The 24,072-nt window shown below is 40.6% G+C and overlaps 1 protein-coding gene across 16 annotated transcripts in view; it reads left to right on the forward strand.

The window, feature by feature from the left end:
• Positions 1 to 24,072, forward strand: part of WNK2 (WNK lysine deficient protein kinase 2) — a 117,335-nt gene that overhangs the window by 39,484 nt on the left and 53,779 nt on the right. For all 16 annotated transcript variants that reach the window (XM_049826274.1, XM_049826276.1, XM_049826262.1 and 13 more), the window contains exons 3-9: positions 1,521 to 1,693; positions 2,673 to 2,893; positions 6,612 to 6,769; positions 16,389 to 16,477; positions 17,332 to 17,551; positions 20,353 to 20,641; positions 23,837 to 24,033. In XM_049826274.1, coding sequence (XP_049682231.1) covers positions 1,521 to 1,693; positions 2,673 to 2,893; positions 6,612 to 6,769; positions 16,389 to 16,477; positions 17,332 to 17,551; positions 20,353 to 20,641; positions 23,837 to 24,033 — 1,347 coding nt within the window. The remainder of the gene's footprint in view (positions 1 to 1,520; positions 1,694 to 2,672; positions 2,894 to 6,611; positions 6,770 to 16,388; positions 16,478 to 17,331; positions 17,552 to 20,352; positions 20,642 to 23,836; positions 24,034 to 24,072) is intronic.

The following is a 24,072-nucleotide window of genomic DNA, read 5'->3' on the forward strand; positions in this document are numbered from 1 at the left end:
CTGCTGTTGCTCAGGGCGACGTTAGCTCTGATGCTGCTCTGTAAAACGTAAAGAAAACTGAGAACCTTCTCAGCGGCCACGGTGTAAAATGGAAACGCTCCCCCTACGCATGCGCACCGCTGGGGAAGCAGGTTTTCTGTCTTCCAAGAAGAGGCAAAGCATCATCATTTCAACCCCGTTACTCCTCTCGTGAAGTCTCCGTGAAAAGCTGAGTTGTTTGTAGCCACGGAAATTCTGGTTGCAGTATTGAGTTTTTTGCGATTGCAGATGAGGGCAGGCTATCAAAATGGCAGTGGCCTGATACCTCTGCATCTTGGTTACAAATCAGCTGGGTGCCAATTTAATTCACTACATACATGCTCTTATAAACATCCCTAAGAGCACTGAGAAAAGGAAAATGTCTGAGGTTAAAATATGAACTAATTAATCTTTGTGATTTGTGAGCCCTTGCTTTTGTAAGTAAGAACAGTTACACAATTGTGCCTTTAAAGAATGAAAAAGCTTCGTTTCTAGGGCAGTGGAGGGAAGCGCTCCCAGCCCGACCAGCCGTCCAGGGGAGACGAACCAGATGGTGACGGCAAAACTCCCATTTTGCTCTTTTACATCGTGTAAAGAGGCTAGAGCGTGGATCTGAGCTGCCTGCTGTAAGGGGCTCTGTGCTGCTAACGAGGTTCAGGTGGCCCAGGAGGTGGCTGCTGCTCCGTGGGGAGGAGGAGCTGGGCTCTGCGTGCTCCTGGCAGGGTCGCTGCACAGCCTGGAGTTTATGGTGGAGGCGCCTGGAAAACCAGACCCATAGAACATGACATTCCTCACATCTGTAGTCTAAAAGAATAAGTATTTCCATGCGGCCGATGTGCAGCCTGCAGAAAAGGCCGAAGGACAGCTTTAAGTCCTTCCTTTGTCGGCTTTAAAGAAAAACTAGGCAGAACAGCAAACAAATAGCAAAATAGATGTGTTTGTTTTTTTTGGAGGGCGGTATTGTTTTAATTGGTCCCCGGAGGGCTGGGCTGGGCTGTGGAGCCCAGTGTGGTTACTGGGGGACCTCGCCTGGTGGTCAGTGCTGTGGCTCCCAGGAGCAGCCCTGGAAGGTGGTGAGCGGTCCCAGCTGCAAAAGACAGCAGCAGCTTAGCTGTGAGGACATCCATACCTGGCAATGAGATCCTGCGGGTGTTGGTCTCTTGGATAACAAGCTTCACAAAACCAAAACAAGGAGTAAATAGCTGTGTGTTGATCCATCAAGCCACGGGTGTTTTTCCGTTGTCTGAAATATTAATGCTGTCATGTAGCGTAGCATAGCACAGACATCTCTTTGTTCGGAGGCAAGTCTTTGTCTTCTTGACACGGGGTTTAAGGCGAGTGCCCTAGTTCATAAACACTGCTCATCTCTTACATAAAATATTTTATAATTGCTCTTGATACAAGCGTAAAACAAATCTAAAATTCTGAATACCCTAGCAACGCAGTGCCTTTATTTTATTTTTATCCGTTCACTACTAATAATGTCTTATTTTGGATTGTAGGACAGAAAACTCACAAAAGTAGAGAGGCAGAGGTTTAAAGAGGAAGCAGAAATGTTGAAAGGTCTACAGCATCCAAACATTGTGAGATTTTATGACTTCTGGGAATCCTGTGTAAAAGGCAAAAGATGCATCGTGCTGGTTACTGAATTGATGACCTCTGGAACACTAAAGACGTAAGTACTGTGCTCCTGGTGAGGAGGCTAAGAATAGTGATGGAAATTTTTAGAAAAATCCTACTTTCATATTCTGAAAAAAGGCATCTCCAGATAAAAGAAAAAAATGGAGCTGTTCTCTGGTGTCTGTCACTTGTCCCTGCGTTTGAACTGCATTGATCTGACAGCAAGAATTTTGGCCTCCATCTCTTCCCTGCTCTCCTGTTTCAGTTGTGCAACGAGAAGCTGTTCTCTGGTGTGTTTTATCTTCTGCCTGTGACGTTTCAATTTGTCAGGGTGTGTTTTTGCGATTGCTTTTGTGCTTGTATTTGCATGTTTTGTTAGAAAATTCAGATAAAATAGCACTCGAATGGTAGCCTCTCTTCTTGAAGCAGAAGGTGCTCTAGGTTATCTACTAAACAATAATAATTAATAGCTTTTGGTTCTGACAATCTTGTTAAGGTTGATATAAAACAGTTGGCATGAATTGTGGAACAGATTTGCAGCCCCAATGGGAGCAGTACTCATCACTGCATATATCCAGTGTGCTACTCTGCCAGTGCATTAGCAGGTTCTACATTTTTCCAAAATTTACCTTCCCAATCGGTATTTTAGGTAAATGGAAAAAAATGCAGGTGCATGGTACAGAGGTCAAAGTCCTGTGGTTAAAATTAAACTTCAGTATTCTTCTGATTTGAAGATATGAAACGTATTCTAAAGCGTTTCTCTGCATGAAGTGAATTGCTGTACTATTAGACTTGTAAATATTTGGTTGTATTTGCACCAAAAATGGTTATTATCTTCCTGCCTAAAAATGAATGCTGTAATTCCTCCTTTGAAAAGATCTATTTCTTTCAATTTTGAGATATTTATGAGCTGCTATTATGGCATCTAAGAAGGGGCTTTTATCCAGAATGGAGTTTCGGCTGTTCAAGCCCCTAGAATCTCTAATAACACTTCATTTTCTTTATACCCACTTCTGTCTATATTTGTGCTCTAGGTATCTGAAGAGATTTAAAGTGATGAAACCAAAAGTCCTGCGTAGTTGGTGCCGGCAAATCCTGAAGGGTCTTCTTTTCTTGCACACAAGAACTCCACCAATAATTCACAGAGACTTAAAATGTGACAATATTTTTATTACTGGACCAACTGGATCTGTGAAAATAGGAGACTTGGGCCTGGCAACCCTCAAGAGAGCGTCGTTTGCCAAAAGCGTAATAGGTAATCCTCCTGTTCCCCTTGACGTCATTCTGTTAGTATAGCGGGTGTCTTTCTAATATCTGCCTTTCACATTTTGCATTAGTGGCTTTTTCACTTGTAAGTTGGTAGTAGAGATTAAAACGGTTTTGTGACTCTTCCCTTTACACCACTATAAAAAACAATCAGGAGGAAATGGTATCATCTTCTTCCATCTGTATCACAATGGTAAAACACTTCTTTTGTGTGTTCTGTAATTGAAATATTACTTGGTATCCACAAATCCTTCTCCGCTCTCCTTCAAAAGGAGCAGCAACGGTTCTCAGCAACTTGTGTGCATCATCCTCCTGAGAACAGGCTCGGTGCCTGCTGGACGGGGAGAAGAAAAGAGAGGGGAGAGGGAAGAGAAAGGATGCCCTGCTCTCTCCCTAACAAGGGAGTGCTGCAAAAGCCTGGGAAAGCCCCCTGGAAGTCTTCTGCTTCCAGCGGTGCTGGGATAGGGACGGGTACTTTTGCCGAAGGGAGAGGCAGGCAGTAGTGCCCCACGGAGCTGGGCTTCTCGCCTTTGCAGAGAGGTTGTAGGGGAGCTGGTCTGGCTGGAACACCTTATCCCTGTTTATTGGGGCATCAGCAAAACAGGCTGCTTCTGCAGGCAACTGCAAAGCTTGTCCCTGCCTCGACGCCATCCTGGCAGAGTTCTGCTGAAACAACGTTTGCAATTTATTAAAATTCAGTAGGTACGAATTAAAAGAAATTTCCACTAGGATGTGCAATAGCTGATGCCCTTAGGTGGTGCCTGCGTGAGGAGTGTTAGAACCTGGGTTTGCTTGAACTGGGAGGACGTTTACTGAATGGCTGTCGAAGGACATCGTTTCCTTGTAAAAGTTACATTTAATGTTTTCTGTGTAAATGTAACGTTTCCCTGAATTCTCAAACATTTTGTGTTTTTAACCCAAGCTTCTGTAGCAAATCTCTCTTGTTCAGATCTGTAGGTGATGGTTCTAGGAAGCTGCAAATTCCTGAGAAATTTTGCTGAAAGTAGGGGAAGTTATAATGCACGTAGTCGTATTTCAGCTTACAATATAAATGGAAATTTGATTCTAGGTAATTAGAGTTAGCAAACTGATAGTGACAACCGCTGTTCCCTTACTATATATGAAAATAGCATCCTATCTTTCAAGTAGTAGTTGCTGAAATAATTATTTTAGTATCTCAAATTTTCAGAGATTATAATTCCTTACAATTATTTATACAAAAGCATTGACCTTAATGCTTAGTGAGTCCAGTATCTTTGAAGTCAAAATGATAGAAATTCTGGATATGTGCTTGGCTACTGTGGGTTTGCTCTTAACCTTGTTGATTTTAGTGAGATCATGTCGGTTTATATCTGTTAAGTTTCTCTAGGTTTTTTACTTCTAATAATTGGTGGGTTTTTTTCTGTTGAGGGTCAGTATTTCTTCACATAATTTTTTTTTGCAGTATAACAATTGTCCATGGGACATAATGGAGTAATATCAGTAATACCAATACTGGGAATAATGTCAGTAATACCAATACAGGTTTTTGTAAAATTGGTTTGTTACCACAACACTGTCAAAGCACGCTCATGTCTAAAAGAAATTCAATACTGTAAAGGGCTGCAGGTTGCTGGCAAGGTGTCTGGATTCATTTGGCAATATAACCGAGCTTATCTTTTCCATGAGTAGTGCTGCTCCCAGGAAAGAATTAGGAGGGCTTGGAAACACTGGTGAGATGAGTAATTCTGCCCCCTCCATAGATGTAGTAGCTTTAAAGGAATATTAGTAGCTGCAATTTTACATTGGCTTGAACGGCATGAAGTCAGCATGGCTGAGGTCCAGTTTTTCCCTTGCTGCGTTCGTGCCATCGCTGATGCTCATCTGACCTTGCAGTGTATCTCTGCAGGGAGCTGAGCCAGGGCAAAACTCCTTCTGCCAAGAGGAGTTGAATAGATGCTGAGCAGCTTATGTTTAGGTGGTCTGTTTTGTTTAAGGATACTTGTATGTATTCCTTCCCGCCCCCAAGGGATGGGGGGAAATGTCATTTTTGTGCTGTTTTGGAATGGTGTCAAGAATTTCCTTTTCTGCTTAGACTATTGCAATCACTTTTTCAGATTTGCTTTAAATGCTCCGTAATTCATGAGATTCACTGCCTCTGAGTCTTGTTCCTTCTAAAACAAGGTAGCAGCTCCAAAAAAACATTCTCTGTGGTAGTTGTTAACCGTTTCAGAGCAGCAGCCACCACCCGTGTGACAGCCGGGAGAAAAACCCTAAGAGCAGGTACTAAGTTAAGCTTTCATGACATGGGTCTGTCTGATTTGCAAAGGCTGAAGGAATGAGTATCTTTGAGGTGGAAGGAACATAAACAAGGGGAGAGACTGATCCCAAATTTTTCAAAATGAATTTTAGGGAAATGCTTGTGCTGAGGCTTGTTTTGTGTTAGGCCAAGTCTACTTCAGAAAACGTGCAAAAGCAGAGATTTTACCGACAGACACTAATTTTGAGGGACATCGTTTATGTTGCCATAAAAAAACAAACTTAAGTCCCCAGACAAACGTGAGAAATATTTTTCCCCGGTATATGTTAACTTAATTACAGCTGTGCTTTTGCTGCTGGTGTAGAGATGTCGTAACAAAAGGCGGACGGACCCGCCAGGCTGCTGCAGGGCTCTGGGGGGAGGTTGGGTGCCGAGGTGGCTGCTGCTGGGCTGGATGGGCAGAGTTTGGCTGGGTCCTTTGCATGGTCCAAGACCTCTCGTGGTCCTTTTGGCATCCCAGTGCTTGCGGCTCGCTGGTCTGCTCCTGCAAAACATGACTGCATTGTTCTCCTTTCCTTCATCTTTTCTAAATGTAAAAAAGGAAATAAATTAGTCTTGACTCCTAAGCATAATTTACCTTACGAGATACAGTTCCTGGAATAAATTACCTAGGTGTTAATTTTTTTCCCTTTTGCTTTATAAGACCACACTTTTCAGAGTAGTTTGCTGTGCAAACATTGCAGGCGTAAGTCACTGCATGTCATAAAGCTGCAATTTCCCATTATGAAGCAGTAAGTACAGTGCTTCACTTAATATTTATCCAGTTGCATCAGATTTCTGACACCCTAATCCCTCTTGAGTAGGACCTTATTCTGTGAGTAGCTGATTTGTCCCACTGAACCAGTGACAGAATTAGGTTTAATGTTTTGTGCGTGACTTTGTAGGTGATTTGTGTTACTACCTGCTTTCAAAGTGCTGTCTGTCTTCTGGCTGGTTGCTATGTGTCTCTGGAGGAAAAAGAAAAAAAAAAAAAAGAACATTTGCATTGATAAAAACAAGACTGAAGGTTCTTGTTTCTTCTCTCCTTTTCACCACCACAAGCCTGAACACATCCCTCTCTTCACCCAGAAAAAGAAACCATTTCATGACTTCCAGTATGGTCAGGCAATGTGCCATATCTCATTTTCTTGTTAATTTTTGAAGTTTTGATACTTTTTTCCCCACTTCCTCTTCCTCCTTGTGTTATTACCAGTGAGCTATGGGTATGTAAGTGTGTGTGTTGACTTTGGGTTTCTTCCCTGGAGGAGGATGCTTGAGCTTATTCTAGTTACTTCCCTCTTTTGAAATAATCTTGCATGCACCCTTACACAGCTCTAATGGGCACACTCCTTATAGGCGAAAAAGGTTGTGGTTAAAGCTGTTTAGACTTCATAAAAAATTTACATTCTTTTTGTGCATGTTTGTGTAGGTACACCAGAATTTATGGCTCCAGAAATGTATGAGGAACACTACGATGAATCTGTGGATGTCTATGCTTTTGGAATGTGCATGTTGGAAATGGCTACCTCAGAATACCCTTACTCAGAATGCCAGAATGCTGCTCAAATTTACCGGAAAGTAACCTGTGTGAGTAAATGTCCTTAATTTGTATTGGGATTTTGTAATTTGAAGGTTTAAAAACATATTTCGATGAGGCGTCGGTACTATCGAATGTGTAGTGTGTTGAGAGTATCTGAGCTCTGGGTTACACAAACCTGTTGCAGGTTTATTTGTAAGTTTGCATTCCCATGGTTGGATTGTGTTAGACTGTACTGCAGCTGTGTAAAATATCTTCAGTAATCTTTGTTGCTGATTTTGTCTCCATCAGCCAAAAATACATAAAACTTGGGAAGAATGAGCAGGGAACATTCTTTGCTCTAGTTTTGCCTCCTAAATGGGGACTTTTCAGACTTGATCAAGTTTCCTACAAAGCTAAAATGACTAACTTTTTGGTTACAGCCTAAATACTTATTTGTATGGTGGAGGATGTTTGATTCAGATTTCCAGCACAGATTCCCTCTGTTTGTATGTGTAACAAACTATCTGAAGATATAAAAAGGAAAAGACAGCAATGCTTAGTTTTGGAATCGGCCAGGGGAGCTTCATATCTGCATTTTGGAATTCTGTGAGGTCTGGTAATCCCCAGACAGGAACCGTGGAAATGGGTTTGCTGCATTTTCAGGTGAGGTTAGGCTGGAGGAGAAGTCAATCTAAAATAATTTCTACACTGAATAAGATACCTTTTCCAACATTCTCAGCCCCAGATGATACATGTATTTGTCTACATGAGCTGTACTGCAAATGCCTGAAAAAACTCCTGAGTCTGTAAGATGCTATCAGATAAACGAGGCTTGCCAAAGGCTTTGGCAGCTGTGGTTATATTCTGTACTATTTGGTTAAATGAAACCAAGAGTTACAAGAGGTTTTTTTCAGTATAGGTTATGTCCAACAGACTGGTTTGTCAAAGATGTTCCCAGGTACTTCTTTCCATCTGGTCGCTACAAAAGAAGATAGTGAGCTGTGTGGTTTGGCCCTCGTGCATCACCTAAAGATGCAGTCTGCTTACTCAGGATGTGAAGAGGGTAATCCTCGGAAGAAAGCTGCACTAAAATTTGCAGAGATTAGCTACAGATAAGGTTGCTTTTATTTCTTTGACCTATAAGGTAGAAAGAGTAATTAGGCTTACATCTCTCAGTCTCCAAAAGTGTGGTCCCAAAATTAGTGTGTATTCCTCTTGATCCAACTGCTTGTTATGACCAAAAATCTTCCCAAATGAAGGTTAGTAGTAACTGGTTGATTTAGAAAGGTGATTGAGACCACTTGCCTTCTCCAAGAGGTTTAGTGAATCAGGCTAGTGCAAATATGGTTCTGTGAAGTCCTGCAGTCAGCAAACACTGCTCGAGGTCAAACATGCATTTTCTGATTTGCTGTATGCTAACTCTCACACTGGATATAGAGATGGTTTCATCAGATACCCAAACACTCGCATGTGCCAGGTGGTGGGTTTACATGCAATTTAATTTTTATAGGTATAGTTTGTATTGTTCAGTATCTGTCTTTTCCCCCAACTGAAGACCGGGATGACAGGAAGTTGGTGCTCTTGTAGATTGCTGTGCTACCCAGCTGTGATGGTGCTAACCTGGTGGGAGGGGGAGGATGGAAACGATTTGGGAGTCTGTGTTTAAAAGTTGAAGTTGGTATCACAAGACACAGGAGGATGTCCATGCTGGAAGTGGGAGAGATGCCATGACTTTCTGAAAGCAGGAGGACACATCTGAAGAGGGGAAGCAGCTTTATCAAATTTTTCTGTAAACTGTTGCAAGCTGACATTTGTAGCTTGGTAAAGCTGAATCTTTCCCAATGGACTGTAACCCTGATTTCTGGTAGTTTAACTCTTCTTAGAGTGTTTCTTTCAATCCATAGCTACTCAGAAATAATTTAAAAAAAAAAAAAAAGCATCAGAAGCTGCTCAGCAGTGCAGTTAGGTTTGTTGCTATGGCTGGAGCCGGTCCCTATGGCGCAGTAGGGACGGGAGTGTGAGCAGAGGTGGGTCTGCGGGTTTACTGACTGTGCGCCTTGTGCTCCGCGCCGTGGGCCGGCTGGAAACTCGTGCTGCGTCTTCTCCAAGAATGAAGTACGTTTGGCTCAGTGGAGTTGCTTGCCTAAATCCTTATGAGCGTGGTTGCTTGTTCCACATGGCTATTCCATGGTGCTTTACCACATTGTTATTCCACTCACTCCTCCCTGACAGGGAAAAGTTTCTTTCATTTGGCACAGTGGCTTGTTGGCTTCATTTAGATATACAGTCCTTCAGGTGTCCTCTAAATGCCATCTTTGTAGGTAGCTTAGGAGACATCTCCTTGGGCTGTAAAGCTTCACATAGTGACAACAGGCATCTCTTCTAGTTTTAGGTTCTGGGGCCTTGTCTCCTGAATGTGATATCGGTCTTGTAACCCTAGATACTGCATTGCTTTCCTGGGAAGTGTAGGGTGTGTTACTGGCTGCCTCGGACAGGCGTTGCGTGAGCAGCGTGCCTCGTTTGTTTGTGGACCTTCCGTCACAGTTAGCTGATGTTAAGGCGACCTGGGTATACGTGTATGCGTTTAGAGCCACAGATAATATAGATATCTTCCATTGCTCCACATACCCAGAGAAACCCTGTGTACAACTCTTAGCCATCTGGAATATTGGTAATTAAGACTTCGTAAGACTCCTAAGCCTCATTTATCAAAGCAATATCCAAGATGGCAAAGAATAATGATTAATCAGAGGATTCCTAATTAGATGTTGTATTTTAATTTGCAGACTTAAGTAGTCATTTTTTTAAACACCGATGAAAGCCTGAGACAACTCATTTTCCATGGCAATAACCTTTACATAGCTGAGGATTATATGGTAAATTACTGTAACTTTGAAAAACTGGTCTTATACGAGCAACTTTAGGGAGAGGGAAAATAATGTTTATTGTGAAGACCAAGTAATGGCGGAGAAGCTGTCGAAAGGTCACTTTATAACTTGTAAGGGGTACTTTTGAAACAGAACTGTCTAGCAGGCAAAGCTGAGGCAGCAGGCGTCAGGTGCAGGCACGGAGGATGTGCTCACTGCCTTCTGCAGCCGAACAGCGGGCAGCAGTGGTGGGAGCAAAGGCGCTGGGGTTCCTTAGATGGAAAAATGGGCATTACTGTCCTTCCAAGGAAGGGGTTAACCAGCTCCCTGCGAAGAGGGAAAAAGCCCTGTCGCATGCCATGAGCTGCATGAACTGTCAGGCGGGAGGAGGAGCAGGGGGTGGACCTCTTGGTGAGGGTGCAAGAGTAGCAGCAGCGCCCTGGGGGAGATCCTCCACCCCAGAAGGAACCTCTCTGGTGGGCTCCACAGCTTCTCGAGAGGAGCTGCATCCGCGGAAGAGCTGGCGACAGCAAAGGACCCCGCTTCGACCCGTGTGAGTCGCCGGGCCGGCGTGGCGGGGGCTGAGGGAACCCGCCACCACTGCGGAGGTGTGACGGTTAGGGTCTGGGGTCCTGGGCCAGCGCCCCGCTGCGAGGGCTGCCCTGGGAGCGGGGCGGCGGCCACTTGCAGACGGAAAAACTTGAAAACCACTTTTCATGCAGAGTTAGGGTCGCTCACACGGCAGCTGTTGCTAGTGCTGGACCGAAATACCGCACAGAAATGGAGCGTAGACTGAAACCAAGAGGCTGAATTTAGACCGTTTTCGTCTCAGCCATAGATGAGGTTTGGAGCTCTCACTAGAGCAGAAGGTGGCCCTGACCTTTTCAGATGGGGGCGATCAGTAGTGCAGTGCTCCTGAACACTGTCACGTATTTCAGCTCGTCGGTGAGAAATCAACTTAATTTTTGATGAAACTGGTTTTTTTGCACCAGAAATGTAAACACTCTTCCTAGTGTTTTAAATTGAGGGTCAATGTAATGTAAAAATGTGATTACTGTGTCTAGTTTCCTGATACTTCTATTTTAAAAATATAAAATAAAATAACTCACTTCTCCTGCCTTGGGCTCAGCATCGTGAGGGCAACCACTGGAGGTGCTGAGAGCATCTGAAGGGGTCAGAATTGCTTGCTAGTGTTTGCATCAAGCAAGCAATTGCTTAATAGTGAAGGTAGGATAACCACTTTATTCTTCAGACTGTCTCTTACCTTACTTTGGAGTATGCTGGGCTGCATGTTCCCCCTGCTGCCCAGCACAGTCAGTGTACTACTTTTGCCATTAAAATATCTTTTTCAGTTCTTTCTACTTTGTGTCCTAATGCTCCATCAAACTCTTGCCTGCTAATAGGATGCAAGATACTTCTGAAGTTGTAGCTGTTCCAAGTCACATGCATTGGTAGTCCTTATTGGTACCAAAAATAGAAATGTTACCTTTCTGAGACAGTACTGTTTTAAGATGCTATGCATTATGCATGTCTGTAGTGTAAGATTATTATACTTATTTATTTCAGTGACCTTTTATTCTGCCTGACCATATTCTCATGGCTTAAAAATGCTGCTTTAGTTTTCCACTTTTGGTTTTGCATATGTTTAACTGTATGTATATAATAGTCCAGCATAAAGTGGCAGTCATTTTCAAAATGTACAGAGGGGCTCATTTCTTTGCCAGAGGAGACATGGTTGTAACGACTTGCCACCTCTCTCTCTGCCCTTTCAGCCTGAATTACGGAGTGTAAACATAAAAAAAGTGAATATGTAACATAAATAGAAAATCCATGTTTTTCAAGCAACAGGTCCAAGCCACATCTACTGCAGTTAGCTTTGAAGTGATTTCCTAGTCAGCATATTTGCAGTGACCTTCATTCTGATGCCATAATCTCATTTTTCATGCATAACTTGATGGTTTTTCTTAGTCAGATTTTTTTTGTGTTTAATCATTCTGCCAAGTGATTTTGATGTAGACAATAGTGATGAAACATCGGAGTCTGTGACCTTCCCATGCAGCTCCGGTCCAATGTTTTCTTACGCATGCACTACAGAATGCACAGCAGACCAGCTATATCTGCAGGGGGTTCATGGCGACCTCATTGGGTTTAGCAGCACAAACCTGCGCTTTAAAACAACCCACATGTTTATAGTGTTCTGTTTTGCATTGTCAGTTTTCATATTGCTTCTTTTTTTATAAATGTATTGAATGTTTTCGCAGCATTCACAGGCTATTTTCTATATCGCTCATACAGGCAGAATAAATGCTGTAGCTGTAGCACAGCACCAAGAGCCAAATAATGTTACGAATGTCATTGGATTGACTTCTTGTGTGTTTCTGGTATCTTCTTAGATCTGTAGATAGTCTTCTTAGATTAGCTTTAGGATTGAGTACCATTTTGGAGTGAGAGATGGGTTTATAATTGCACCCAGTGATCTCATTGCTGAATGTTGTGGAACAAAACCCTTTCAAAACTGAGAACTTACCTTCCCTTGATTGACTTCAGGGAGTGTGTGGCAGCATGGAATTTCAGTTGGAAAGACGGTTTCAGCTTTTTTGGAAGAAGGTTTTTTACTTTTCTAGGAACTACATGAGTCTAGAGACTAGCTTCAGGTAGAAGGTGGAGTTTTAGTCCAAAGCAGACTGTATTTAGGCTAGGAGGGCACCTTCTAGGTGAGAGGAGAGCCTTTAGAAAAATTACTGATTGACATGGGTCAGACTTAACGTTGCCTTGTCTGGCATACGCTGTGCATCCTATAAAGCATTACGTGTTACTCTTTCAAAAGTGTGCTCTGCTGATGGAAAAGTGACAAATGGCTATTTTTAGACCTCTGAAAAACAAGCTTCACATTTTTGCCCCCAACATGGAGGTTAAAATGTTAATGTCCTATATGTGCCTGACTGTGGACTCAACCATCTTATACTGGAGTGCAATGTATTTCAAACCTAATCACTTCAGAAGGAAGGTGAGGAGACTAAGTGGTGGTGAGGGATTCAAAGTAAATCATCCTGTCTGAGACAGAGAAATTCTTGAAAGGGAATTTATTTGATCTTCTCTCATTTTGCTCTTGGATTTTATATGTATATATAAGCATTTAAAGAATTTGTATGAAAACATCCCCATGCACCTTATATTTCAAATGCAGTGGTGTTGAATTTACTTTTGTTTACAAGATAGCTGTAGAGTTTTCAAACTGTCATAGATAATTCCTTGGCTAATATACTTTGAATTTTGGTGCCATGTTTCCTTGGGAATGCTCAGGAAAGACAGATGGCTTTTGTATAAATGAATGAGATAAGTCCTTTGACTGCAAATAGAAACCTGCATTTCGCATAAACCCCCTTCATTGTCGGGAGGCTTGTAAGCACCAGGGCACAGCGCTGTAGTGAGGGTTTGCAGCATTAAAATGAGATGGCCTTGGAGATTTTAATGAAGAGTAAGGAGCAAAAACATACTATAGCATATGGGCATTGAGAAAACACTTTGGTGAAGCAGTTCTGTTCAGTACTTCACTGTGCATATTTTGTCCTTGTTTGGTTTAGTCATTTATTCATAGCTTAGCTGTTCAGTAGATAAATACAATAGATGTTCAGAGAGGAGTCAGTATTCCTTCAAAAGATGTTGAAAATAAAATGGTGTTTGGAGGAGTTGCCCTTTTTTTTGTGGAAGCAATTTGTAAGGTCAAAAATCGGTATCAGTCATCAGGAATCTGTCAAAAGGACCATTTTCAGGCAAACCTAATTTCCAGATTCCCAACACGTCCTGCCTCTCCATCCCAGTAATGTCAGAGTTCAAGCTGAGCCACGTAACTGAAGATCGTTTGTGAATTCTGGAAAAGAAAATTAATTTGAGAGATACTGTGATATGCCTTATGCTCTTCGTGTCTCTCATGTTCAGTCTGTGTTAAGATAGCCATGAAGTGCTCTGCAATTATAAAAAGCAATTGGCAGGTTCCCTTGAGTGTGTAGGTGTAGATACATGAGCGATATATTCCTCTAGGTAGCTGAAAGCTCTTCAGGTAGTATGGTGAAAGTTGCCTCTACCGCTTTTTTTTTGGGGGGGGGGGGGGGGGGGGGGAGTGGTGTTGGTGTTTTGCAGGGGGTTGTGTTTTTTCCTTCCCTTAGTTAAATTGATATCGATGCACGTTTGTGGGATATTTTTCAGTAAACATTAAGTTATAACAGATGATGGTCTTTATTACCCATTCTTCCTGACAAGTGACACTAAGATAGAAATCAATGGTTTCCTGTAGCAAACTGGAGTGTTTGAAAATGGAGAGATTTGTCCTATTGCTTTCCATTGTGAATTACCGAAGATTTCTTTAAATTCCTCCCCTTCTGAGAACGTGATAGGCTCCTGTAGCTTTAGGGTGTATTAGGGTATAGAGGATTCATGCTAAATATGTTTTTTGGTACTTCTTTGTTTTCCTCCATTTCTAACCCAGGTATCGGAGCTCTCTCAAGAAACACTCTTTGACACAGTGCTGTGCTTTTGCTTGTTTTGAGCAAGCCTGGGCTTTGGTAGGCTAGGCACTCCCTACCATTTTGACACATTTTTCTAATATACAAAATTTGAACCCTCATCTCATAAGTAAGATGTAGGTTGCTTAAGCAAATAATTCTTTTTAGTAGGTCACAGCCAGCCAGCCAGATGTACGGATTATTTTGTTTTGTTCCCACAAGAACGGTTTATTTGGATCTCAGCAGCTCTCTGCCTAGGCAAAACTGGGAAGCTGAGTCTTTGTATGACTATTCTGTCTTCCCCTCCCCCAAATCTATGAATTACATATTTCACTCTCAAGTTTTAAGACAAAAAGGGAGTGGTCGACCTGAAATAAATAAATAAATAGATCCAAGTTCAAAGTTGAATCTGAAGGTTGAATGGCAACAGAATGTTAATAAAAAGATAAAAGTATAATCTGATGTTGGAATACTCAGAAATTCTCAGAGAGGTGCCAGCCCTTGCTGAAATTCATCCATAAAATTATTCAACACTAAATTCAATTAAGTACTTGCAGACACTTTCTGACACCCCCCCCCCCCCTTTTTTTTTTTCTTATCCAAGGCAGCATCAGGTTAGCCAAAAGTCCACTCTTCAGGCCTCCTTGTCTGCCACTGCATGATCCATTATTTACTGTTCTTTCAGGGTAAAACTTTAAAAGGATTTGAATGGAGTTAAATGTCCAAATCCCATTCAGTTATGTACTTAATCAGATTGTGGGGTTTTTTTAGATAAAGGAAATCATGTTTCATTTTTATTCTGCTTATTGACTTCATTGGAAATACTTGGGTCCTCAAATAATAGGGTCTAACTGCAGAATCTGTTCCCAAATTAATTTTGTGAAATTTTCATCCATATCCATCTTGGTTTAGTAGGTGGAGATGTTATGTGATTTTAAAACAGAATCAGGTTTTTTTGTGATTGAAGCTGAACATCACAAAAAAAAGATAACTTCTTGCGTTGCCACTCTTGTCATCTATAGCTGAATATATACATGAAAAGTATTCAGAGGAAATCTTCTGTTGAATGGAATGGCATGAGTTACCAGCATTACAGATGTTGGGTATCTGTTAGTTGCTCCTACATCGTTTGACAAGGAGAGAAGTAGGGTGGCCTCACTGGGAGCGATGGCTGTTCCTACGGGAACATCCCTTCCTCCCTGTCTGCAACCTGGTATCAGAAGACATGGTCAGCCTGGGCTTTGAAAATGCACAGCTGCACGTGTGTGTTAACTGCCCAGGTGTTCCTGGTAATTAGTTTTTTAGTTTGTTTTGATTACATGTACAGAAAGATGATATAATATATAAACTGTTGGTAAAGATATATGTTATTTTAATTAAGAGGCTACATATCCTGAGGAGGATCATGCTGAGTTAAGATATTGGTCCTGAAATATTAGAAAGCAGGGAGAGAGGACCTATGACTACCCTACCCCACCTAACCTGAAAGAAGTGCAAACTGTTCTTGTTGCACCTACGTGGAGCCAGAGCTGCAATGAACAGTTTGGTTTTCTCCTTGAAAGGTAATGCTCATAGGTTAGCTGTTCCACATCTAGAACTGAACAATTTTCCCAGCAAAAATGTTAACATTTGACAGAGATTTAACTTGATTTATAGGTTACACCTGCTCTGCCACTCATTCCCGATGAGAGTCTAACAATGCGCAGGGGAAATGCAAGACCAACACAGAGCTCTTGGGCATATTCTCCTGCTCCCCGGGTTGGTTTGGGGGCTTTGTTGGGGGACCAGGGTATTGGAGAGTGTTGGAGACATAGAAAAGCAGAAGATTTATGGGAAACAGGAATATGGAATATTTCAAGGTATTTTCGACTCATTTGTGAAGCTGGCTGCCTGAAGAAAAACACAATTATTTGTCTTTATTCATTTAGTGTTTTGAGAGTTAAGGCAAAAAACCATAAAAGGAATAATTTCAGAAAAGAGTTATTTTGCAAATTGAAAATTGGTTGTTTCTTGACAATTGTCTTCAGAGTCACAGGATATAAAGGTAAAGTTTGCAAAGGTTAGTAAAGAAAAAGGGAGATTTGCCCTATGTGTGTCTGAGTTCATGTACAAACCAGTGTGCTTATTTTGAAGTGCAACGGTACTTAGAAATACTGTAGCCCTAAATTTTCAATTCAACTTTGCACTAAGACTAACAACTTCAAAGTATTAGTTAGTCCAAGGGTTGAATGGACTGTAAAATGTAAGAAAAATGTCCTTAATGAGGAGCTATAATGTAATTCTTTTTCAGACTGAATTGTTTTTCTCTGTCCTTTTAGGGTATAAAGCCAGCAAGCTTTGAGAAAGTTACTGATCCTGAAATCAAGGAGATAATCGGGGAGTGCATTTGCAAAAATAAAGAAGAAAGGTTTGTTTCAATTAATCGAGTTTTGTATTAAATAATGTGTACGCAGGTGTTTCAAAGTTGTCTGTGGATTTTTGTTCTGGCCTCCGGGTCTCCCCTGTGCAAGAGAAAATGCAGAATGGAACTGCAAATATGAATGATTGCCTGCTTTCCTGCCATGTAATGTCAGAATAATTGAATAAATGCCATAGTTGTGTCTCTCAACCTCTCAGCTTCAAAGAATAAGGTCAGAAAGCATCGTTGTGGACATGTGAACTAGTGTGTTCTAGCACATTCTGGCATAGCTGTCCGTAAAAATCTCACTCAGGAGGTTCTGTGTGGAGCATCGTGTGTGGTGGAGGTCGACCACGAACACGACGTAGTAGATTCACCACAAGCTGCTGTAGCAGATTCCATTACTCATTACCCTCTGGATACGGAGACAAATTGTGCCTTGTTTCCAGCTTTGGTTTTAGAACCTAATCTTCTTATGCTGGCCTGTCCTAAATTAGTGTGTCTACTGTTCAGTATTTCATAACTTTCACAAATAGAGTTTTTAGGGACCTCAACTGACTACCTAGAGGGAACCTCTTTTCTTAGTACTCTTTAAGCTCAGATACTCAAGGAAAGTTGAGCAAAGCTATAATCTGCATTTCTGTACATGCTTACGGTGTAGGAATATTGCTGATGCTTTGTGAAATAGGAAATGTCATTTTTTCAGCAGTCCTCAGTAACACTGGAAATACTGTGTCTTTTTGCTAAGATGACAAATTTGTTATGGATGAACACCAAACATACTGTAAACGTTTTCACCTTCAACAGCAGTTTCTTGTCACAAACCTCTTGCAGCATTTGAATATTCTTTATATCCATTGCAGATACGAAATTAAAGATTTATTAAGCCATGCCTTTTTTGCTGAAGATACTGGGGTAAGAGTGGAACTTGCAGAAGAAGACCATGGTAGGAAATCCTCTATTGCCTTAAGACTCTGGGTAGAAGATCCTAAGAAACTGAAAGGAAAACCCAAAGATAATGGAGCCATTGAGTTTACTTTTGATCTGGAGAAGGAAACTCCTGATGATGTTGCACAAGAAATGGTAAAATAAACTTCTCCTGACAAAAATGTATATATATAAAGTAGTGCATAAATCTCAAAGGACAGCAGGAACGAGTCTGGTAAAGTTCCTTCCACTTAAACCATTCCAGGTGTCTAGTTTAAACAGTTTGCATTGATTTTTAGAATGAATGCTGCAAGAAGGGAGTAAATGGGAAAGAACTAAGAACAGAAAACTATTGTTTACCAAGTATGAAAACAGATGCATGAAATGGCATTTCAAATAGCTTAGGAACCATAGAGGTCTCTTCTACTTTTATATTTTGAAAACTCTTCTGCTAATTGCTGTTAGCTGTTGAATGTCTTTAAATTTGTTTGGAATCTGTTTAGTTTCAGACAGCAGCTTGAAATAAATTAGAAGAGTTCAAAAGTTCAATCACAAAATATTCTGCACTGAATTCTTCAAAACACTTCTTTCCATCTTTTCTGTTGATGTTGCTTAGGAGGAATGTAGATGAGGAAAGTATGTGGTCAGCTACTCTATCACCAAACATAAATAGGAATCTAGATTCAAGCCCACTGCACAGAGTTAGGAATAAGCTTTGGATTTTTTAACAGATAAGTTTAACTTGGTGAATTTCGGTATCTTCATAACTTACAGAGTTTTGTTAGGAAAACTACTCTCTGTTCCAGTTTCACTATATAGTCCTTGAACTCCTATTTTAATGATGTCTTCACTGCAGTTTAGGTGTTCTAACGTCATGGAGACAGAATCAGTAAGCACTGAGTGAAGGGTCTGAATTTTCTTGTGCTTGCAGAAGTGTTCCTATTATAATCTAAATCCCAAGGGATCCCATTTAATGATGTTGTCATCACCACTCCTGTTCTGCTTAGGAGGCACTCATTTTGGTAATGTTGCCTTACTGTGCTTGGACTCATCACCACATACTCCAAATTTAGTGGGAGAAATTTAGGCTCCTCTGTCTTCTTGTCGTTAGTTTGCAGTAGGTCCAATATTTTTCGAGCAATGTATTGTTACAGAGCTCATTTAATTTAAAAGTTGCTCTGGTACAGTTACTTGCTGTTATATTTTGCTTTTAAATATTTATGGAAATATTTGGAATTTTGAACTTCTGTAGGTTACTTGGCCCATAGTTGTGATACTTTGTTTTGAAGAGGAAATAATTCTCGTAAAAAGTGTATTTAAAAGGATCACTACCAAACTACTGTGATACTATACCCTTTCCCAAATAACTTTAAAACCTGTGTTTTACTATTACATTAGCAGTTACCTAAGTGACTGCATATGAAATGGTTTCAAACTTGAGGCTGTTGGGGGGTTGGGCAAAGGGGGACATTCATTCCTAAATGTCTTTTTCTAGCCCTTATGAACTGTGGAACACCAAAGCCATGTGCTTTCATCAATTTGTGTTGCTTTATGTGCTGTGGAAGAGGAGAATGCAGGAGACCTTTTGAGTATGGGGAATTATTTATCATTATCGATGGGTTTGCAGTAGTCGGGCATTGCAGCCTGTCCAAACGAGGTGGGCAAAAGGAACTTGAAACGTTCTGGTGGGTTTGCAACCTGAAGTTACCTTTCCCAACCAGTGGATACTGTAAAATACCATGTCTTCATTAAACTTTAATAATTCTTTATATAGAGATGTAGGAATAAGTACTGTTTAAAAAAAATTGTTATTGTGGCAGATTTTCAGTGCCTTCCCATTAAGCTTTGTCATGAAGAATCTACTGGGCACGTTAGTACCGTACAAGGTTCTCTGGACCTATGTGGTTCTTCTCTCGAGTAACTCCCTTCTGTTGTTAGCATTTGCTGGATCATCGGTTCAGGAATGTCAGTAAGGTCTGAGGGCATAGGCAGTGGAAAATACCCATATCCATCTGCAGCTGTATTTTAAGCTGCTTTGCACCTATTAATTTTAAACAGCAAAAATCTAAGCTGTAAAAATGTCTTGTGTTTGGGCAAGAGCAAAGAAGGAAAACCTCTAGATTTCCCCCATGTATATAAGCGCTTCCAAATCTGTAGAATATGCATGTTAAGAATCTAGGGAGAGCAGACGAATCTCCGGTGGGTCGTTATTAAACTAAAATCCATACCCTGTGCTGTAGGAGATTATGCAAACAATTAGGACAAAGATGAATTTCCATTTTATCTGTTGAGTAGTTGAATTCTGGGAAAGTCTGGTCCCCTTTTCAGTTAAATGTGAACAGTCTGCATTTGCTTTGATAGGCTTTTTCTTTATAAAAAGTCAATCAGTACTGACTGACTTTACCATTTCAGAGAAGTTAATTTGGGACAAAATTCTGTTAACGTCTTTTCCTTCATGACTTGTGATTACCAAGCACAGCAATTTGAGACACTGTGTATACTGGAAAGGTTAAGGCAATAAATTCTGATTTAGGGGTAGTATGGTTTACTCCAGTTGCATTGCTCAGAGAACACTTTTTCAAAGGTGTTTTTTTCCTCTTTTGACTATTCTGTTAGTCTTTCCAAACAAAACAAAAAAAAGGTAACCTATCTGCAGTTAAACTTGCTCTCTTCTTCTCAATGGATGTTAACTGGTGAACAAATTGACCCAATATATATTAATGTCTTAGAAATACATATTATTGTTTTAAAATGCATTATGGATAGAATTTTTGTTCAGAAAAGCCCTCATCAAGCTCCTGAGTTCCTTTTCCTGTGAGGAATAAATATGTAATTCATGTTGCTTCAAACTGATGTTTTCTCTGTTAGGAAGAGATTCGAGTAATACGCGTGTGTGCACACGTGTGCGTGCACATCCATGCACACATAATCTTGCTAAGTTTGTGCCTCCTCTGTAGATTGACTCTGGATTTTTTCACGAAAATGATCTCAAGATAGTTGCGAAGTCGATACGTGACAGAGTAGCATTAATACTATGGAGAAGAGAGAGAATTTGGCCTAGGATGCAGTCAGAGGAACGTCGGGACTCTGAATGTCTGGAGAAGTTGAAGACGCCGCATGCACAGCAGGTCCAGGTCACCTACCTTTCTCACACTGGTCATCATGTCCTCTCGGAGTCGGAGGAGCCTGAGGCGGACCAGCATCCCTTTCAGCAAAACCTGCCCACCAGCGTCACGTCTGTTGCATGTAAGTCTCGTGTTGGTTTTGTGAGCACACAGTGATGAATGTCAGAGGGTAAATAATAATATAGTATAATATAATCTGAGCTCAGCAGTGAGATGAGCTGCTGTGTGTGTTTTTGCACAGTAGGTCAAAGAACACAAGTGTCTCAGATGCGTAACAATTTTGAAAGAAATGAAGTTTCAAGAAAAATTGAAAATAGAGATAGCTCCTCCTTCAGTAGCAATAAATGCAGGAAACATAATATATTTGTAAATGGAAAAGCAAGCAGACCTGCTGCTAGACACAAAAAAAAAATACGTGATTTCTGTGCCAGGTGGTGGGATCAACACTAATTTGTGTGAAACACAATTTCAGAGCCTGCAGAAGTTGAATTGGCACCAAAGTGGTCAGAGCAACTGGTGGCTTATTCAAATGATGTTGGCAATGTGGAGATGTTTATTCAAAAGCAGACCTTGCTGAAACCAAAGTGCTGCAGTTTCTTGTGTTTGGCGAGTCAAGTCTTGATGGCTTGTGTGAAGTTTTTTGTGAAGTTGTGCAAAGGTCTACAGCAGGAAAAAAAAAATCTATCTCTGAATGTTACATGATGTAATTCAAGATTTCCCTGTTTCGTGGGAAGTATCAACTGTGGTTCGGTCACACATGCTGAGAGCACCAGACCCTGTGGGTTGACACTGCAGTTGTCATTGGGGTCCGTAGGTCGTGATGCAGGTGCTCTCTCTGTTCCTCCAGGCTCTTGATTTTGTCCTGAGCTCATGGTGTTGAAGCAAGGGGGTTGTTTGATCTTTGTTATGGCAGGGCAGAGTAGGTGGTTGCTCTTGTTTGTCCAGGCCCTGCTAGCTATAAGCCGATGCTGTGCCAACTCTTTACATTCAGCTGGGGGCTGATTCGAGTGATCACTGGGCTATTTCAAGGCAGCTGGATTTACGTCTCCTATTTTAATTTCAAGCACTGATTTTAGTCTATCTCTGAATAAGAAACTACCTGTCTTTGCTTGCAGAGCTTGTTGTTTCTTTGTTTTATTTCTGAGCATCAGACTTCTCTCCAGCAAACAGCAAGGCATGAGGAAGTAGTGGTTTTATTGCCCTAAAGTAACATATCCTTGTCTCTGTCCCCTAAAATCAACCTTTGTTACCAAGTCAAGCTCTGGTCTTGAAATCTTAATTTATCTATACTTTTTAGACATCTTGAAGGAAATGTTGCCAGATATTTTTAGCTGGGAAGATTTGAAATTTTATGGGAGTGCCTTTTTTCTAGCCAGTTTTTCTGATAAAACCTGATATATGTATTTTGCTACGAAACTATTATCATAATGTTTCTGTTTTACTGTTCTGGACTTTTATATAAGCATATTTAAATTAAAGATGTATTATCTTTAGCAAAGAGACAGCTGCTGCTTTAATTCATGTATTGTATAAATTGCTATACAGAAGCCTGCTTTGAATACTAAAATAACCAAGCATGCCTCTAGAAGAAAACAAACCTTTACAAGATATGAGAAATGGCCATATTTGCATAACACTCAGAATACTGCAGTATTTACAAAGCTTTTTTTATGAACCTAAATTGATCTCATTTCATTTTTTTGGATCACATACTTAATGCTATATAATTCCTTTGAGAAACACCGTCATTATGACTCTCTTTGTTTCCAATGGTATGATGAGGCTACTTGTGCTTCCCATGGTTCTCTTGGACATGAGTTGGCAGAATTTTATACTAAATATAAACCCCACAGTTTGTTTCCTACTCCTCCTCAACTTTTAACCAATACTTGGTATTAATTGACAATTCACTATCAGATGTCTTCAAACGTTTTAGTGATGTTAGCCTTAAGACCTCTATAAATTAGTGTTCTACTAATTCATATAATCTGAGGTCAAATATAAAAACGTAAATTAATAACTTAATGTGTGTAATGCATGTTGTTCTATAAAAATCTGAGACTGACTCACAGCTTTTACTTTAGCACTCTACCATCATACTCTTTTTTTTTTTTTCCCTTCTTTGAGGTCTTGAATAATCGTTTGTAATAAAACGGAAGTGTATATGCGGCAAAAATCCCTGCCTTCTTAGAGTAGGGCCATGTTGATTCTTTTTAGAAATGAGCTGAATAAATATAGAGGGGAGTTTAGTTTTGCAAAAAAACAGTTGGGAGAATAGTTTGTGAGTACTGAGGAGAATGTCATCTCAGGTGCTATTAAAAAATAATTTGTTATTTAAAAGCCAAATAAGTAAAACCTTATTTGGAATATGGAAAAAAGAGGAGATGGAATGTGTCAGAAAAAGAAATAGCATTTAAACTTAGCTGTAATTTAAGCTGGTTTTTTGTAACTGTTTAAGTTTTCTTTCAGTTTTGAATTTTAAATCTCTGTTACAAGCTCTTTGTCTTTTGGGTACTTACAACTACAGTCTTGATTGTCTCATTTCATTTCTCAGCTGAAGAGAACAGTAGCTTATGCTCAAGAAGAACTGGGTACCTGTACTTTACAGGCTTCAAAAGTTGTGAAAAGGCATTTTTAAATCAGTAATACTCAATGGTACAGTTTTATTTCCATTGGACAAAAGATACAATACTTGCCCAGTACCTGTAGCTGTGCAATTCTGCAGGTAGCTGGACAAACACTCTGCATGAGAAACTCTGACAGAGCCCTAAATGGTACTTCTAAATCACTGCAGACCTGCAAATTTTTTTGTTATCTGTTCTTCATCTTGAGATATTGCTGCATACTCCAGTAGGGTATGATTTGTGGAACTAATAAAGCATACAATATAAAGAAATTTGTAATTTTCAGTGCTGCTAATAAAAGATGTTGTCAAAGTCAGTGCATTTCTGGGAGATCTGACCCTAAAAGACTCCATGATCTGCTATGAACGTTACAATTGGGGTTTCCTTTCATCCTACAAAATCTATAAACATCTGCAAGTCTTAATGTCAACCTTATGCCCTTTAAAGGAAATATCAATGTGCCTAAAATACCATCATGCAGAGAAATCCATGGGGATGGTTTTTGGCTTAAGAGAAGCAGTGTGTGCCTTTTGTGGAAAATAACATTTGTGTTGTATAATTTATTTATATAATGGAAAGGACTAGGTTAGTAAAAATGCTAATTACATAAACCAGTGTTGACCTTGCTCTAAAATCATTACTTGAATGTTTGGAGTTGTTGAGCTTCTAATAAAAAAATGCTGTTCTTTCAGCCGACAGCACATTTGACAGTGGCCAGGGGTCTACTGTTTATTCAGACTCCCAAAGCAGCCAGCAAAGTGTCATCTACTCGTCTCTGCCTGATCCAGTCCCTCCTGCTATCCAGCGGGTGTACAGCCCACCTCTGAGCGAGAGCCAGGCTGTGCCCCATAGCCTTCAGCAGCTGGGGCACTACCAGCAGCCCTCAGGAGTAAGTCTAAAGCGTTTTGAAATCATTTTGTATCCCAGA

Source organism: Accipiter gentilis, chromosome 23, assembly GCF_929443795.1.
Source record: "Accipiter gentilis chromosome 23, bAccGen1.1, whole genome shotgun sequence".
In the NCBI taxonomy this organism is placed as follows: Eukaryota; Metazoa; Chordata; class Aves; order Accipitriformes; family Accipitridae; genus Astur; species Astur gentilis.